The 16,846-nt window shown below is 34.0% G+C and overlaps 1 protein-coding gene across 2 annotated transcripts in view; it reads right to left on the reverse strand.

Annotated features, from left to right (window-relative positions):
* The window catches only part of CACNA2D1 (calcium voltage-gated channel auxiliary subunit alpha2delta 1), a 347,921-nt gene that overhangs the window by 146,575 nt on the left and 184,500 nt on the right, over positions 1-16,846 (reverse strand). For both annotated transcript variants that reach the window (XM_021543146.2, XM_021543144.2), the window contains exon 5: positions 13,167-13,211. In XM_021543146.2, the coding sequence (XP_021398821.1) occupies positions 13,167-13,211 (45 nt within the window). The remainder of the gene's footprint in view (positions 1-13,166; positions 13,212-16,846) is intronic.

Genomic DNA, 16,846 nt, shown 5'->3' on the forward strand with positions numbered 1-16,846 from the left:
TTTCATATATCTACCATTCACCATCAGGATAAAAGGAAATTGATATAGCAGCTAAAACATAAGAAATGAGATTTTTTTTTGCAGCTATTCTTTGTGATTATTTCTAAATCTTTCTTGGCATGATGTCCAATAAACTGGAGGGTACCTTCTGCAACTATTTTATAAACCAAATACACAGCTGAAATAATGCAGCTTCTCCCTAGAGGGCTTTCTGAACATAAATGAATGTATTTACATGAGTTAACTGGAAGCTTTATGCCAAAAAGTTCTACTAAAAGATTTGTCTAGAAAAGAAAACATCCATTAAAACAAAACTGATAGATCATTTCAATAAATTGTGACATAGTCTAGCTTCCCATTTCACTGCAGCCAAACTTATCCTGATTCCACAGCATTCAGTTACTTTCCATCATCACAGGTGTAAGAAGATGAATGGATTTTCTATCTCTACTAATAAATTTTCATTTAGTTGAAAAATACTGATCATTGTGGAAATTAGAAGGTTTTTCCATTATTATATATATTTTTTTTTTTTTTTGCTTTTTGTAGATGTTGAAAATTCACAACAAGAAAACTGATACTATTTATTACAAAAGAATAAACTAAAAATCCACAAAACATAAAACATCATCACCAAAGTGAAGCAATCTTCAGTTGTTTTCTGAAAGAAGATCCTTTTCAGGAAAAATCTGTAAGTTGCTCAAAGCATCACAAAAGGTTTAGCATCATGATGAAAGAATAAAAGTAGATTTTTTTCAATTCCTGAACTGACATCCAGCCAGGAACAATGCCATCTGCCTGCTTTCATATTTATGTACAACAGAAAGGAATTGGTTGCTAGTATTTTCCATTGCCTTCATATCCAGGGACTATTTTCTGCACAAAACCTCACTGTCCCTACCACCACAATTTTAAAGAATAAATGTAGAGATGCAATTATAATTGTTATAAACAATAAATACGTAAATTTCTTCCTCAGTGATTCCTTCCTGTCGTACCTTGCAGAACTCTGAAAATTTTATATTTTCATCTCAAGGTTTCAAACTGGCTTTTATTTCTGAATATCTACTGAAATTTCTAAATATAAATTTTTAAACAATTGAAGCTCACTTTTTTTAATCACCTCCCATGCCTACTCTGTACAAATGAAATTGTCATATACAAAATAAGCAGAGATTTCTCCTGTACTCAGTTCTGTACTATTTTATTATTTTTATGTTTTAGCTAGTTTTGCTGTTTTCCTGGGTTTTTTTTTCCTCCCTGAGGAAAATAATCCAGTAGAACTACATACACAGCCTCTCTGAAAATGCTTGTGGGCCCATTAAAAAGTTAGAGCTGGACCCAACAGGGGGAGTAAAATGGGACATTGCTTGAAGCACAGAGCTCAGCAAATGCCTGCAGCAAGCAAGGGCTGGGGACAGCTCTTCTAAGGACTAAGAGATAATTCTGAAGAGCCACTAGAATGCATTTCTAACAGCCACAGCACTTGTACTGCATTTCAGATAGTGTAATGAGTGCACTGCCTAACATTTATTATTTCCTTCTCACTATCTGTGATTTTCCAGCTGTGGGAAGACAGAGTGCATTCAGGTGGTTGTGACAGAACTATGAAGAGTTTATTTTGTTTTCACTCTGTGTCAGCAGGGGACTCTGGGCTTCCCTTTGCAACATGATGATTTTAAGTGACATCCTTCTGCCTACTCTTAAGGACAAAACAATTAAAAGACTTAAAAAACCCCCAAGAAAACAGCTGGCTTAGAAGAACCAAAATATTTTTCTGTTATACAACAGGGAAGTGTTAAACATAAGACTGTATACATACATCCATGCATATAAATATAAGAAAATATTTTTTTTTCAAATATAAGTAAGGTGTGGGTAGCTTCAGAAAGGGAACTAGAAAGGAATTTAGTAAGGAAATAATTTATATTTGCATCTGCCAGTGTGTTATTTTCAAGGGCCCTTATATTTAATACATATAAGGGTTGCTTTCAGTGTTTTCAATGTTTCCATATGCTTCTAATGGATCAGTTGGTTACTGTAATTCAATGATAAAACAAATGGAACTCTGGATTGAGTATTGACATTGAGAAAAAGATAAATTCTTTTATAGAAGTAATTTAATTTCCAGCATTCTGTCAACTGAGCAATGTCAGTATGTACCAAATATAAAATCATAATAATTTAGAAGTATTTGTTTGCCTCTTTGGCTAATTTTATAATGCAGCTATCTTTTGTCTATGATAATTTCTATACAGCTACTTACAGACTTGTCCCTGTCTATTGTATAGAAGATTATATGATTTTTTTTGGATGGTGCAAAACCATGTGGGGAATTTATGCATTTATTTATTTGACCTTTATGGTTCACATCTTCTGGTGAGAACTTTTAGATATACACAAAATTATTATCTATCACATACATAATAGTGTTTTCTTTTTATTTATATTTTGACCTATTCACAGAATTCAATTCATCATGAATTTGGTTTCATGAATAAATGAATCCTTGAAATTAATTGATCAAATGTAATGACCTGGAAGTTAGGGGACAGACTTTTTTAGCAGGGTCTCTTGATACAAGACGAAGGGTAATAGTTTACAACTAAAAGAGGGGTAGATTCAGACATGATATAAGGAAGAAATATTGAGAGATGAGGGTGGCAAAACACTGGGAAAGGTTACCCAGAGAAGTGGTAGATGCCTCCATCTATGGAAACATTCAGGGTCAGGTTGGGTTGGTCTCTGAGCTACCTGATCTGGTTGATGATGTCCCTGTTTATTGCATGGGCTTGGAGTAGATGAACTTTAAACGTCCCTTCCAATCAAAACTATTTTATGATCCTGTGAAAATATTTTACCATGTCAGTTAATTATATTCTAGATAAACAAGTGGAAACATCTGGATTTTCCCCATTTCTTCAGGTGGAAAGATTTTAAAAATAAAAATCCAAGCTTCTGGAAGTCTTCTGTTTAAAAAAGTTGACATTATATCTGTGAGGGTGCCTTATATACCATAATTCAGGTAATTATACATTTCCATAAATTTCTTAATTTTTGACAAAAATGAATGCTTATAAAGTATTATTTTTCAATAAGCTAAAGAAACCCTTTTAGAGTAAAAGATAGTAATAAAGGAATTTGTTATTTTTTTAACTATTACAGATTGTATGTGACTTTCACTACAAATCTACACAGTCTGCTGTAGTAATATCAGTATACAAAAATTCATTTCTGTCCTGACCTATTTTCTCTTGAGCTACAATGACAGGTAAAATGAAATGCATATTTAAATATTTAAGACATAAGAAATGTAAGACTTACTTATCTTCCTAAAGATAAATGTGACTTCCCCACCCTGAGGTCATTGAAAACCTCTCCAATCTCCACAGTGTTTCAGGGATGATGGAGAGCTGCCTCATAATGACATCAGCACTCCTGGACCCATCTCATCTGCTCCCATGGACACATATATGTTTGACCAGCCTCAGTGGTCCCTAACTCCATCCCTTCCATTCCTGAAGGCCCAGCCAACATCTCCATTTCCCTCCTGGGTTATATATCCTGGCCATGAGATTGGGGATCATGACATGCAATCCCATCTGAATGTCCCACCCTAGTCCTCCTCTATATGGGGTGGTGGTCTGGGGAAACTCAGGGGTTTGTGACCAAGTCTTCACTAAGAGTGATTTTCCTGTCTGCCCTTAAATAATCAGATGTTGCACAGATCTGCCTACGTCAGAACTGATTGTAACAGTGGCTTGACTGGATAAGATAATATCATTAGACAACTGTGGGAATACAGGATCATATTAGAAGAAAAGTAAATCTCCCTTTAACTGATTGAAATTCTACTAAGAGTTCAGAAAAAAAACTCCAGTTAATTATTAAACAAGCAAACAAAATTGTTTAAATCTCATAGTCTCCTTCACTGATCTTCCACATCCCATGAGTGTACTCAAACATATGTAATAAAATAAAATAAAAATATCCATTGTTGACAAAAGTCCTCCAAAATACTTAGTCATCTAAATTTCAAGACCAAAATGCACTCTAGAGAATTTAGATTTTTCATACATCACCCAATTAAATTTCAAACTAGGAACTGTTCTTCTCTTATTGGAATAAATTACCCTGTCTACCTTTTACTATCCCCACATCTGATTAAAGATCATATCCCTGGAGAATGAGAACTGTTAAATCATCTTAATGCTTCACTGGGAATTAGTTATAATACCAACTGAATGTGAACATTTAATGAATTAGATTTTTTGCACTCGATGCAGTTGTCTTTGCCATGCTTTACTAAGCCATCAACTGATCCTGTTTCACAGCTCGTTCTTATCTTCAGTCATATTGGCTAGGTCTAGATTTTGTACATCCTGCAGCATACTAATTTATTATTAATTTTTACCATCTTCTGTGTCAATAACATAAATAACAGCACAAACCTGCTTTGAGAAGAAGGTTGGAATACATGACCCCCAGAAAGCTTCTTAATCTATTTTTTCCTCCACCAATGGGGCTTAAAACACTATATAAACATCACAGGCTAATTCATGGTTACAAAAATTGAATGCAGCATTTCACTAAATGAATGAAAGCTGTATTGAGGCAGACAAAGGCAGTAGGTGACACAAAAACATGCACTAACCTATGGACCACAAACTTATCCTGCAGACTAAATACCATACCATAATTTAAGTAAAATGTCATAACACTGTGTAAGACTATTTATATGACTTTTAAAAATGCTAGTATGGTGAAATCCTAACAGTGCAATAGTGTAGAAGACTATAACTCAAGGAACTTAGGGAAGCTTAAGAAAGATAATCTGCCCAAATAAAGAAGCATGTCAGAAGAAAGCAAACAAAAAAAAAAAAAAAAAAAAAACAAAGAAAAAGAAAGGATAGCCAAAAGAAAGAAGACACAGGTCAATCTGTAGATTTTGAAAGAGTTTTTAAAAAGTCAGCAAATGAAAATACTTATGTCAAAGGTCAGCTGAAGTTGGAATTCCAAAGATTTTAGATCTGAACAATGTGATTTCCCACTGGATTGAAATTTATTTTCGATACACACCATAAAGAGAGCTGCAATAATACCTTTAACACACCATTTTACACACCAACACTAAAACCTCGGGAAGATTTCAACTCTGTTGATAATATATATATTATTTTCTTCCTCAACCTGTTTATTTTCCCCATCTATTCTCAAAAAAAAAAAAAAAAAAAAAAAAAAAAAAAAAAAAAGAGACAGAACATGTTGAGAATGGCTATGTGGAAAGGCCAGGGAATGTGAGTGATCTGGCCTTTGCAGATTGCATCAGTCAGGGCAGGGCAGGAACAGGACCTGCATTTCATCATCTACACTACACCACACACCACATCACCACAGAGAACTCTCCTTTGAACATTAAAATACTACAAGTGGTCCTTTCCAGGATTCATGATCTGACTTGCAATGTTCAAAGCCTACCTCCACCTTCAATCGGTCATACATAAACATCCGACTGAGTAATTTGTTTCGTTTTGTACAACTTAAAAGTCCCAATGCAGCCCACACATTTCAAAGCACTCATACAACACTGGGATATGTAATCAGGAAACAAAGTGCTAAAAATCACTGCCTCAAATTCTATAAACATCCTATAACAAGTTCAGCTTTTGGTCCTGCTTTTATTTACCAATAAACAATTACGCTGCATTCACTGCAATTGTTACCACTCATGCATTTGATAACAGTAGGAAATATCCTGAAGCAAGAAATCTTCCATTCAACTGATGAATCACCAGCTTTAGGGCGGAATTCTGATCTTTGATGTGGCATAAACTCAGCTTCCACGGGGAGACTTCAAGCACTCTTCTTTTGTGCAAATTTGCCTTCAAGGTAGGACTCTCCATATTAAGAACAGCCTCATCTTTTTTAGGACACTGGCAACTACAGTTATCACTCTTGCCATTATTATTTCATAACTCTGTTTCACAGATATGTAGGCAATAGCTTTGGGGCAGTCATTTATTTCATTATCATGTATTTTTCATTTCAAGCTTGAACATATATTCATGTGGGAGAAGACTTGCACAAATTTGAATAAAGGAACATAAACCTGACACCTACTTTTTTAATCATAATACTAGAAAAAAAAAAGAAAAAGAGTAAGAATCCCTGCTTCCTGCAGCAATAGATCACTATAATTGCAACAGGAAGCTCAAAGAATGTCTTTTTTGCCCTGTGGGCTGTACTCAAGCTTACCTGTAAGACCATTGAAATGGAAAGACCTGAATGTTTCCCAGTGATACTTGGTAAAAGGAACACATTCCCTTTTAAACAAGGCAAAAAATAGTCTTGGTACTAAAGCAGACAAAGTCAATCATGCCCTCACTATCATTTCCAATGATTTCCAAAGAATGAATGGCATCCAAATAATTTTGTCAGATAACACAGGATTCCTGATGTGAGAGAGAAATGAGTTCAGCAAGAACACTCAAATTTTCCTAAAATATCTGGAGGTCAAAATACCATGAAATTACTAAAAATTAATAAGTCCTCTTGTACATAAGGAATGATGAACAAGAGATGAAAGATAAAAATATAAAAGTATGATGTTCCTGCTTATTTACTCCTTCCCATATATGAAACATAAAAATCCTGTGCATTGTCTTGTAACAGAATTATTTTCTATAACAGAACTTCCACTACAGAAAGAAGTGTGTATTTTGGTCATAAATATTATTTTTATTATACACAACAGTCCACAAGAAATAGCACTCTGTAGTGTAAGTAAATTGATACATTAAAAGAAAAGATAAAATATGGATCTACATTTTCATGCAGTTCATTTTAAAACATGTTCATTCAAATTAAAGTATTCCACCATATGTAGCAAAGTATGTTCTATGCTATCTAGAAAACAGTAAGTCATAAAATCTATTAATATGTTGCATATTTGAGAAGCACAGGAAAGAGGCTTGGAGTAATCTCAGTAACCAAAAAGTACAAAAACTAGGAAGTTCTTTTGGAAAATGGAATGAGTAAAGGAGTCTATGTGAATATTTCAAATTTTCTGTCCTCATTTAATAAAATGTTAGGTTTATTATAGACTTTAAGTATTAATTCCAAGCAATACATTCCAGTACTGAAAGATATGGATTTGTTTTCAAGATACATATATATAATTAAAATGAAAATATAGTTTAAAAAATTTCACATTTTCTATAGATTAGAAATTTGTGTTCTAATGAAAATTCTCTAAGGTTATCAGAATGTTACTTACATGGGTCCATCAACAGTCCTACTCTGACAGTCTTTCATTATGAAAGATGCAATTTATATTAGCACAAATTTCTTTCCCTCTTATGGTCTAGGTCAGTTTAAAAGCAAACTACCCTGTCAAAATGTGTCCTCTGTGTATATTTAAAAAAGGCTATAATATGACATTTGCCTGTGCAGCTACTACCCATTACAATGAGGAACCAAAACAAACAAATACTCAACAGAATCTATGCCATATTGCTAAGAATCAGAGTACCTGGTCCAAGTTCTCCAAAAATTCAAATTCGAAATATCTCCATCAAACACCACCCAATTATATCTTTCAATCTATTTACAAATTTAGTAACATAGCCCATTTTAGTATCATCATACTCCAAGAACATACACAATTTTGTCTGGAACAAGCAGAAAATTGTGTTTTCCAGTGAAATTTTCACATGCCTAATTCTACCACATACCACATACGATCAAGAGATATGACAAACAGAAAATATGAGAACTAGGTATGTAAATATGTATAAGTATTAATATGACACCACATGCAACACCTTGGCTTGGTTAAAAACCTTAGTAGGTTCAGACAGGGAAGAAATTAAATCTAGAAATAGCTGCAACTTAACACATGAAGAATAGCAATCATAAAAATAAGCTCTGAAGGGATATGCTGTATGTACAAAACCTACTTGTAGGAACCTTCTTGCAGGGCTGTGAAAATCACAGTTTAGTATTATCTAACTTGATTTTCAACCTCTATGACATAGACTTTGCCTATTTACTCATCATAAATGAGAACAGCAGAAATTCTTTATGACTAATTTTAAATATTTCTTCAGTATTGAAGCAGTAAAGGGCAAAGAGAAGATGAAAAGAAATACAACACATCATAGCTGTGACTGTTATGTCAAACCATATTGGTTGTCATACAATGAAAGCAGAGGGAATAAGAGACCTAAGGGAGCTAAGGAATCTAGCTGGCTACTCTTGCTGCACTGCCCTACTGTAAAAGGAAACCAGATGCTCTACAGCTTAGCACTTTAGCTCATCCTAAATGGTTTGAGGCAAATTTCTTATTGGAAATGCCTATTCTTCACAGTCTGTGAAATACTAGAAAGTTAATGGCTTTAGCTTAGAAAAAAACTGATGATATGAAGTCCACTGTTAGCTAAATCCAGATGGTAGGATATTGATTTGGTTATTTGCATGCTGGCATCCAGACACAGTGAAAGCACAGAGACAGAACTACTACATATGCAAGAGAGCTTTCTAAAGGTTTTATCTTATCAGAATCATGTTTGAAAACCTTCAAAAGCCAGAGAAAATCTGTATCTCTTGGATGAGATGCAAAAGCAGTCCCTGTCCCAGCTTTCTCTGTAGTGTCAGGGCCAGCCACTTTTCAATCCAGCAACTGGCAGCTGCTGGACTTGCAGAAGCCTGGCATCACCTCTCAGTCTCTAGAAGCCTTTTTATACCTGTCACCTTTGAGACTGGATCACTGGAGTCCCCCATCTGCCCCACCTCAGCTCCTGATCCTCTTCCAAACTGACCATATTCAGGTGTCTTTTTCATATCTCCCCCTCAAGGGCTCCACCTGACCCAGCACAGAGCTCCTGAAACACTGGCGTACAGAGGATGCTTTTATTTTCTGGTGTCCAGCTATAAAATACATAAAATATTATACTTACTTGTACAAATTAAATTATTCTGCCATTTTTAATGCATTTTTAAAGGAGAAAAGCTAGGAAACTGCTCAATTCTTGTGGCTGGAGGGAAACAAAAGAAACAAACCAGCATTTCTCTGATCAAATCCACGGTAGGTTAAGACTTTTTTACCAGTAAACCTGGGATACTTAATTAACAGACTTCTTTTTACTAAATTAATCATAGGTGCACATATAAGCAGATTTTTCAACCTTGATACCCTAAAGCCATAGAAAAAGCAAGACTAGTGGAAGGCTATAAGCAGAGACTCAATAAACTTCCAAAGCCACTGTCTATGCCTTTTAAATCTCTGAGTCTCTTCTTAGGAAGCAGCAGATCCACAAGGAACATGACTCTTAGATAACCATTCTGCTCTCTGCTTGCTTCTGCCCAATATTTATTCTTCACTTCATATTTAAAAAGGAAAATAAAAAAGGTTGAGTGCTGGAAATTAATTTGTTTTCTAAAATGTTTATTAAAACATACCATGATTTTTCTGAAGAATTTACATTCAAAACTAATTATCCTTTCATATTTTTACAATAGTTTTCAATTGGATGTAGATATAATTTTTAGCAGTATTTATAAAGTCCCAACTTGATAGCTGTATTTATGCGGCAGTTTAAGCTCAAAGAGAGCTAATGTTTCAAAAATTATTCCAAAATAACAAAGCATCACTGAATTAGGAAAAAATTCCTTAACTGTATGGCACAGACAGCTTATTTGTTTTAAAAGATTTCTTTCTTTGGTTTAAAGTAATAAAGAATGTATTTGTTTTAAAATCAACCATAGGCATGTTCCAGATTTTTGCCTCTAGTAGAACCCACACATTGACTCCTAGTCACATTCTGAATTCACACTTTGTGCAGATACTTACTGCCCAAACGGACCCATCATTTTACAGCCTCCACGTTAGTTCAGTAAAAGAAAAAAAAAGTGCCACTATCACTTAGTATGTGATCAGTAATTGCACAAGGAGCACAGCTCTGTTAGTCATGACTGCATGAAGGCAATGTCTAATAAATCACTTGTGCTAACTAGAGACACAACTATTGCCAGGAGATACAACTGGCTGTTCCCAATTAAAGCCCAGGGATTACAGGGAAACTGGAGACTTCCAATGATGTGTGGCTGGCTTCATGTTAGAGACACTTCTTTATTTGTTTTACTTAGTTCTTCCCATGAAATAATTGAAAAATCATTTCCTTAGGCTGTTATAGCTTGTCCAGAAACAAGTTTGTAAAACCATGACAAGAAATTATACTAAATTTTTTTTAAAAGGAGCAAGATGCAAAGAGGAGATGAGAGAAACATTAGGAAAGTAATTCAGGATATATGAAAACTAAGCAATTGAGCAATTCAGTGTACAGTTGAGTTATGGATTACTTGAACACAAGGAAACAGAAAAAAACTAATAGTTTTATGAATAAACTAGACATGGAAATAAAATGGAGACCAAAATAAAGAAGAGGAAAGAATTGAGCAGTGAAGCAAAGTTACTATCAATAAGGTAGGGATACAAAGGACAAGATGGGAAAACAGGCAAAGCAATATGAAAACTAATGGGAAAGAGCAGCTTAATGTGGAACTACTCAGTTGTCCAATAAAAGCACTGCAGCATTTGTCCAAATACAACAAGCTGTTGACACCTGCAAATTAAAGTGCACAATCAGGCTGCAATATATCAAACTGAAAGGCTTCTTGGGAAAAGAAAACATCAGAGACCTATACTAAATCATAAGTTTGGCCATTATCTTCCTAGAAGATATAAAAAATGGAAATATAATACCTCCTACATTGTTGTGAGGATAAAACCCATTAATTGTCATCAAGTGCTCACACATTACATAGAGCACTGGAGGGGGAGAGGGGGAAATGAGCAAGCAGAATATAATTGCTGTTGTAAGATAAAGAGTGCAAAAGGTCTATTACTGATTGATGGACTACAGGCTTACAAATTGATCATTTTATCTGAGAGACTGAGAAATCCAAAGGCCAGAGCATGATTTGCCTTCATGTGCTTCTTCATTTTTTTTTTAAGTACAAACAAGCCCAGTCATTAGATTGGAAAAGGCCAATATAGACAGCAGATGAAAAATGAGAGAAGGATCTCCTGAATGTGGCATGGGAATGGGAAGAAGGAACGAAAACTGTCCTGCAGCATAGAAACATACACAGAATTTAAGAGGACTGCTCTTCTGAAAAAGCTCCAATATTCAAAGGATGAGTGGAGATAAAATCTGGCAGGGAAGACCTGTGAGAATAATTTCTTATAATTCCTCAGCATCCAAAATTTAAGATGTAAAAGGATCTGTTACAAGGACCTGTATACAGAGAAACACACACCTAGAATTGATTCAGTTCAGATAACCTTAGACATCTGTCTCAAAACAAACTCAAGAACTCTCTAGAGATACCCACAGTGATTAGTTTAGATGTCTCATTTTAATAAATTAATTTCTGCTAGTAATTATTCTTGATTGTACTGAAAGATAAATATAGTATAATTTCCTGTGAATAAATGAAGGCTCACAGCATGGAAGGAGGAAAAAGTGTGGACTTTTCAGAGACAGAAAGGAATGGATTGCACAGTTTTACTAACCAGTGCTTCAGAGATGATTCTATTAACATTTCTAAATATTTAAAGAAAAAAAGCTGTCTCAAGCATTTTTTTTCAGGCAGGAGAATGGAAGAATCTGTGGTGTTTACATACATAGTTGAGATAGGTGAAGGTCTTCTCAAAAAAAATCACTATCAGATCACAGGCCAATGTATCCTTATCACTTCTCAACAATAAATATTATTATAAACTTCATTCTAATGAATGTTCAAAAATACATAAAAAAGAAATAAATCTGAAACAGAAATAAAATCATATATCTGGTCTAACAAACATTGTTTGTTCTAGTGTGTGTGTGTACATTTTTCTTAAAGGGAAATAAGTATCCTAAAAACCCAAAGACTAAACTCTGCAATAGTATTTCCTTTCCTGCCTCCCCTAATAGATTTGTATTTTGGTTGTAGGAGTAGTAATCTGAAGACCTTTCCCAGTACTACTTAATCATAACTCATACACCACAGTTTTTACTTCACAGCACAATATACCATTACTATCTGGTATAGTTAGATTAAAAATCCAATATTTAAGCTCTGTAATTCTGTTTCCAGAGGAGATTAGCACCTGCCATCCAGTGAATTGAATAAGAACAGAATAATATATTTCAAAATTAGGTTACTTCTAATGAATTTTACTTAAATCATGCAAACTTTAAAACTCAGGACAGTAGTTTGTGGTATCTGAAACAAAGTACTCATAACTCTATACAACCATATAAAATAGTGCTGCTTGACATGATCTATGTACCTTCTTTAATTGCCTTACAGCAGAAGCATCCATTAAATAGTGATGCCATCAATCTCTAAAGTATACTTGATTAAAAATTGCAAATGAAGCATGCTGGCAATTCTGATTAATACATTTACAACATTTTTCTATGGTCTTATAAATTAAATCTATAATGAAGACAAGCAGTTGTATTATCTCCAGTGAAAGTGAGGATAACTTCTATTGTCTCCACAAAACATTAAGATTTTTAACAGTTAATGGCAGATAGGAGACTTCAAGTCTTAGTAAACCAGGAACTGAAGTATCATACATTTAGGCTAAATCTTGAGATTGCATTTTCATTTTCCCCAAATATTACTACAGTCACATAAATGATCACAAAGTGAATGAAAGTAATTATTCAGTAACATTTCACATCTCCTCATGTAAAAATTTTTATTACAAAGAATACAGAACAACATCATATGATCTTGGAAAATAAGGACACAAAATGGTTCCTTCAGAGTGAACTGAATTATTTACATTTATCATTTTGATTCTCCAATCCCATAATTATGATTTGATGATGCTTCAAAAAGTGAATTATTTTGCTGTCAGGATCTTCATTGTCCCAGTACATTTTCTACCTGACCAGTAATTCAAATGGTATGAAAGGAGACAGACTTTGAGAATTAAAACATAAAATAATGTCTGGCTCTGGAGGAAACTTTTAAAGACATTTTTAAGTTTCTTGCTTTTTTGCTTCTGCCCAATCTTTAAATTATAGTCTTAGAGTCTCATTAATATTTTCATTCCCCTAATTTTCTGAGATTACAGGCAATGAAATTAAATGAAACCTACTACTTACATCATTCTGATCGTCTTTTGCATTGTAATAGATTATATCATTATTCTGAAAGAGAAAGAAAAGCAGTTCTGTTAGTTTGAAAGTGTAGCAATAATCTCTACTATTGCAAGATACATTTTGAACTAAATCACCAGTTCTTTATGTATTCTCTTTGAAAGATGACAGACTCTGATCTTTGCTTGCTCTCTGTTGCATGCACAATTTCCCATGCTCGTGCTTAACTTCATTCATTTAATTCCTCTTCCATGGGCGGCTACATAAGTCGCTCAAAACACAGCTAGAAAATACAGATAACATTGGACAAACTCCAGAGCTCATAAAAGGCTTCCATAAGCTGTTTCTGTCACAGACATGTGACTTTCACTGTGCAATTAGGGGATTTATTCACCATGACATTCAGCAGCAAGGCATGGGCTTGGCTAAGTGGGGTGAGTATTTGCTGTACACGTTTATTGTTTTATTCACCTCCCACTGCGAAAATAAAATCTGTGAAAATACATGACAGGAGAGTCTGGCTGTTGGAGTGCACAGCAGATTCTGGCAACTCTCTGGAAACACTACCATGTAATTCAAGCAAAGCATAGAAGGAGAAGATTGCTCATTCCCATTCTAAAATAAGTCAGAAATTCCATTCAGTACAGCTTGGTGAAAACTGTGGTATGTCCTATGAAATACAGGTTTTTGTTTTTGTTTTCTTGTTTAAATATTACTGAACCATTTAAAAGTGTTGAAGATTTAGGCTCACTGGAGTAGCTTTCCACCAAATAAATTGCTGCAATGTGCCCAAAGATTTTTGAATAAAATACATTTTAAGTGCACTTCTGTATGAAATAGAGACATGCATGAACGTAGCCTTTTTAATTACCTTTACTGATTTTGAATAATGAATGAAAAGGATAAGTTTTATTTCTTGATATTCAGCAGTGTGTTTAAAGTAGGTGACTGCTGCTGATCTCCAAAAAATTATCTCAATTTATTTTTTTCAGTTCTGTTTATGGTAATACCTTTTATGTATCCAAATAAAAACTTGAACACAACAAAATGTTTTCTTTTATAAATACCAACAGGAAAGAGTGCTTTTAGTAATAATTTTTCAAGTGGATAAACCAAGAATTATTTTTATTTTCACTAAAAAAGTATGACATGTATTAAAAGGTTATACAGTTCATCTTTAAAAATTATCATTTTACTCACTCCATAAATAATGACATAATTTATTCTCCTTTGTGACCTTTTAGAGAGTCAAACATGAAAAAATATTACAGATGAGCTAAATGCCATTTTGAGGTAAGTGCTATTAACATGAATTCATCCTTTTTCCCTCAAAATGAACTTTTCCACTTTTCCATCAAGGCACTCTTCTATCCATAGGCCAGTTGGTTATGTATCTATAGCTGGATATCAAAGCCAGACCTCAAGGCATTACAGACACAGGAGGAAATTCTTTTCATCATTTAAGACTGATGCTAATTGCTTACTCACTTGATTGCTGCAAGGAAAAGATCATATAATGCTTGTGGAATCCTTTGAGTAAGTCAGAAGAGGCAAAGGTTCTATTTTCTTTGGTTCCTCTCCACTTTGTAAATAGCTATGTTCAAAATACTTGTTCTGTAAATAATGTGATCGGTTCAAAAGCCCCTCTGATTCTTTAGCAAGCAATATTTGAAACTGCAAAGGATGCACCTCTGAGTAGTACTAGCCAGAAATTTTAACACAAATGTTTTCATCACAAGGTGATCTGTTTACTTAAAAAAAAAAAAAAAAAAAAAAAAATTGGACACTTTGTTCACTGCAACTCTTTATGTCAGGTTGTATTAGAGAGGTTTCCTTGCAATCTCATCTTTAGAAGGTATCTTTCAGGAAAAATGAGAGCAGGAAAAGCAATGCAGACATTATTAACTGCTATATTGGTTTTCTTTACCTCTTTTGTTCTTAAAAGGAATATTTTCATAAAATACAATTTTTATTAGGCCCTCTCTTGTACTGACTCTCATCTAGATATGAGTTTATGTCCTGAGCCCCTCTTCACTGCTCTTGTTTATCCTGCTATCAAATTATTATGGTATAGGATTTTTAACACTGTCATCAACAGACACAACTCTGTCTACATAAATAAAATGACTCTTTATTTTCACAATTATATTTTTCTTGTCTTTTATATTTTTATTTATTTGTTTAAATTTTTCAAAGCTGGCTTGGCTTTACTATTTATCTCTACTGGACTGAACAGCATTTTTAAATCTCTTTTTAGAATAACTTTTCAGGAACTTGATATATTAATAAACTAATGAAAATAAACACTCTGTGCCCAAATAACTTAAGATCTTTTTTCCAAGGTTATTCATATCTTGTTGTCCATTATCCTGCCTGAAGATATTACCTATATAATGAATAAACTGACACTGACATTGGACATATCTCACTGCTCTTAATAAAGAAAATATGAGATACCCAGTGCTACAACACACTGAATGCTATATGGTTCACAAATTAGATTCATGGATCACTCAGATCTTTAGAGGACAATTTTTCATCATTTAACCACTTCTAGTTGGCAAGAACAAATTGCTTTGTTGCTGGCTCTCAAGCGAGTAGTTTAGTTATTTATTAACTTCTTGACACAAAGAATTTGAATCTTCCCACCACTGTACACTTTTGCCACCAAGTAATACTTGGTCAGCAAACTGAGGGTAAGTGTAAATATCCTAGATCTTTTCATTCTTTATCCAGTAATTTTGTGCAAAACAGGGGTTATTACTTCTGTTCACCAATGGAGGAATTTGGTAAGGCAATCCTGAAGCTGAACTTATAATAGAATGACTTTGGAAGACCATATGCATAAAGGAAAAACTGTAGTGTAGTATCAATATATAATTTTATGGTTTCCACCATCTTTAGTTCCCCTTTCAAAGCAAAATTTTTTAGTATCTGCAAAAGACATCTGGAAAGCCATATAAAAATTTCATTAAGGACAAGGTCATAAATGCTTTATTTTTAACTCTTATCATTTTTTTTTCTAATTGCAATTTTTCTTCCACACTTTCATTGATAATATCATCTGCTGAAGTGAGATTATTCCACTGTCTTTACATTGCTTTTCATTTTAATAGTTCTGTTTTCCCTGCTTGGGGTACAAAACAATTCCAATGGGAATCATTACATATTGGGTACTATTAACAAATTCTTAAATTTCACCACACAAGATCTGAAGTTGATGGTCTCTGTAATCTCTGTGTCTAGAGAAGAAAAGCATGGGAAACATTTGCGTTCATAAAATCTATAAATGAAATCTGAGCTCACACCAACACTAACTTAACTCATATTTTGTTTTTCTACAGAGCAAGTTCACAGACAGCCTATTGATTCAACACATAAATGCCTAAACTCAGCTCAGGATTACATGAATGAAGCTGCAGTTGGCTTTTCATCACAAGAAACAGGGCTTTTTTCCATCAAGTTCTTTCAAGAACAACAAGGGATACAGAGAAGACATACAGACACTACAGATAATTATGAATAGCAAAACTGTAATAGTATATCTATGTCATTTTGCTGGTAGAAAGTCTACATCCTCCTTTACAAAGTGCCAAAATGAATGCTCCTGGTCACTGCTGCCATGTAGTGGTGTCTACAGGAACACCTCCTCTCCAAATCTCATGCTAGAATTCCAAGAACTTTTC

Source organism: Lonchura striata, chromosome 5 (assembly GCF_046129695.1).
Source record: "Lonchura striata isolate bLonStr1 chromosome 5, bLonStr1.mat, whole genome shotgun sequence".
In the NCBI taxonomy this organism is placed as follows: Eukaryota; Metazoa; Chordata; class Aves; order Passeriformes; family Estrildidae; genus Lonchura; species Lonchura striata.